The sequence below is a fragment of the Austrofundulus limnaeus genome, unplaced genomic scaffold (assembly GCF_001266775.1).
Source record: "Austrofundulus limnaeus strain Quisiro unplaced genomic scaffold, Austrofundulus_limnaeus-1.0 Scaffold486, whole genome shotgun sequence".
NCBI lineage: Eukaryota > Metazoa > Chordata > Actinopteri > Cyprinodontiformes > Rivulidae > Austrofundulus > Austrofundulus limnaeus.
In genome coordinates this window covers 86,875-89,545 of record NW_013952888.1, presented here as the reverse complement: position 1 = coordinate 89,545, position 2,671 = coordinate 86,875, and the positions used below count along the sequence as shown (strand labels likewise).

The window sequence follows — 2,671 nt, the reverse complement described above, 5'->3', positions numbered from 1 at the left end:
TGTGTGTGTGTGTGTGTGTGTGTGTGTGTGTGTGTGTGTGTGTGTGTGTGTGTGTGTGTGTGTGTGTGTGTGTACATTTTTGCTACATCATGGAGACCATTTTCCAGACAAACACAGCCTTGTGTGGACCCAATACTCCTCATGGGAACCAACGTCCGGTCCCCATGAGTACAAATGCTGATCTCAATGATAGGCTTTTCATATTCATAAACAGAACAGAGAAGGTTATTTGTTGTTTTCACTTTTATTCACTGGTTTGTTCAGCATTAAACTTGTGTGCTTGTGTGAGTGTGTCAAATTCACATGGGCTTAATATAAAAGATGTTTGATTTTATTATGTTGAAAAACAGAAACATTTGGAAACAAAAGACCAGTCAGCAAGACATAAATACTGTACATATACAATGTTCTGAACAGGAAGTAGTTTATGCTGCGTCACAAGACTTTGAGCCATGTTTTTTCATATTGACGTGTCTGTGTATCCAGGACCTTTCTGGCCCCTGGAGCCCCCCGCTGGATCAACATTGATGGCCGGACGATGGGTCTGACTGTGAAAGGCCTGGATCATCCTCACCGATACGTCCTGGAAGCAGCTCAGACACACGTCTTCATGCTCATGAAAAAGGTGCCTTTTGTTCTACATCAAGAACTAGCTAGGACTGGCAGGTTTATCTTTTTTATATTCTTAACTTATTTATGGACATGATTACATGTTCACAGTCTGTGTGGGTGGAAAAACTGTGGCACTAACACGGTCTGTGTTACTTCACCAGTCAACCAACACAAATATTTTATATATTTTTTTATCAACACAGGACACTTTCTTCCGTTACCTCAAGTCACCAACGTACAAAGACATCCAGAAAAAGGCACTGAACCCTGAACCCCATAACTTCAGGTGTGTACAGTTCAGTAAGTTGAAGTTGGAAATGCTGCATCTTATCTGAAAATCCAAATCAGTGCAATTACAAAACAATATTTTATGCCTTCAAAACTCTGTTCTCTTTGGTGTTTTTTATCATCTCAATGCTGAAGATAAAAACCGTGTAGCCTAATATATATTTACAAAGGAAAAGAGAAGAATGCAATGATTTGCAAATTTTATAAACCCATATTTTATACATAATAGAACACAATAGATATTTCAAGTGTTTAAATTCACTTAAATTCAGTTCAAAAATACTTTATAGATCCTAAAGGGAAATTCAATAATTACTAAATTAAGAAATCTGTAAATTAAGAAATTGCCCAATATTTAGGGGAAAATGAAAATATCTGAATTTGATCGCAGCACATCTTAAAAACATGTTTGATGTTTTGGAAGCATATGTTGTTTAAAAACCTGGATTCACTTTTCTGTATTGATGATGTCTTTCCAAATGTGTAAACTGCCCGTGCCATACGCACTAATGGCCTCTCATATCGTCAGAAAGGACAGGCTTTTGTAATGATAAAAATCAGATGAGTCTTTTTAGTACAGAGGATGACAACATTTCTGGATAGTTCTTGGAACAACTTTTTTTTGTGATGTGTTGCTGCCATTAATTTCAAAATTATCTTATTATGGCAAAAAAAACTATATTTTGGGGGGTTAATGTTTGTTAGCAAAATTCTTCTCAAATTACTGAACAGATTTTAATAAAACTCTCAGAAAATAATCACTGTTCATCTACAGCTGTTGAAATAAATCCAAAGCAAGGTGGCCAACACAACTGATCAACATCAGCAAACACCAAAATAGCCACAACTTCATCTGTTTGAGATACTGGTATAAAGTAAAAGGTATCAGCTAACAAACACACAGACAGAATAAGATGAGCCGTGACAGGATCATTCAAAGCAGAATGAATACCAATTAATCACAGTTTAATCGTGGTACATAGATAATTACACAATCAGATTGTCAAAAATAGCCTAGATCGCYAAGTAGAAACAAGAATGTGTAGTGTATTTTAAAAAATCAGTGTTCAAGGACTGGACTGAAAATAATCTGATTACGACCATTTTAAAAATTCATTAGAAAATTTGACACTTGATTGTTGTGGTGTTATGAAATTGCTGTTTTTTTTAATCTTCTCACAAACAGCAGGTGGTTGCAGATGTGTTTTGTAATCTTCCTCTGACCTCTGTTCAGGGACCTCTAACAGTCCCACTTTAAGCCTGTCGTGTCACTGTTTCTATTCCAGCCCAGCCCAGCTGGAGCAAAATGCTCGAAATCGGAGCCCAGGCATTCATCCCATCATCCTCTGGCAACAAGAGGAGGAGGAGAAGACCAAGGCTGCTGCTGCCGCCGTTCCGGTTGATGTCAAAGCTGTGATGAGCAAAATAGACAGGAAAAAGTAGTTTGAACAACAGATAAAGGAGCATAGAAATACTAACAGTGAAAGTTAGACTTAGCTCGCTTTATGTTTGTCACTCTTACAGTTCTCAAGCTGAAGGGCCCTAAAAAGACATAAAATAAACTGAAAGACAACCTTGAGTATAAAAAGTATATTTACAAATGAAGGGATGGATTATAAAGACATGAAACTTTATGGCAAATATGCGATTAACTTGCTGGATTGTGAAAAGGATGTTCAGATGCCAAGATAAGAAAATTATTGTTTCTGTAAACTGTTCTGTTTTAAGCTAATGTTTTAGAAAACAAAATAAAGAAATGCTTACATACTAA

General features: G+C 36.5%; 1 protein-coding gene across 1 annotated transcript in view; it reads left to right on the top strand.

Annotated features, from left to right (window-relative positions):
- rgs9a (regulator of G protein signaling 9a) overlaps window positions 1-2,671 on the top strand; it is a gene marked incomplete at its 5' end in the record, with an annotated part of 32,988 nt that extends 30,317 nt beyond the window's left edge. Inside the window, 3 exon segments of the mRNA XM_014025572.1 lie at window positions 487-625; window positions 816-898; window positions 2,187-2,671. Of these exon segments, the coding sequence (XP_013881026.1) occupies window positions 487-625; window positions 816-898; window positions 2,187-2,343 (379 nt within the window).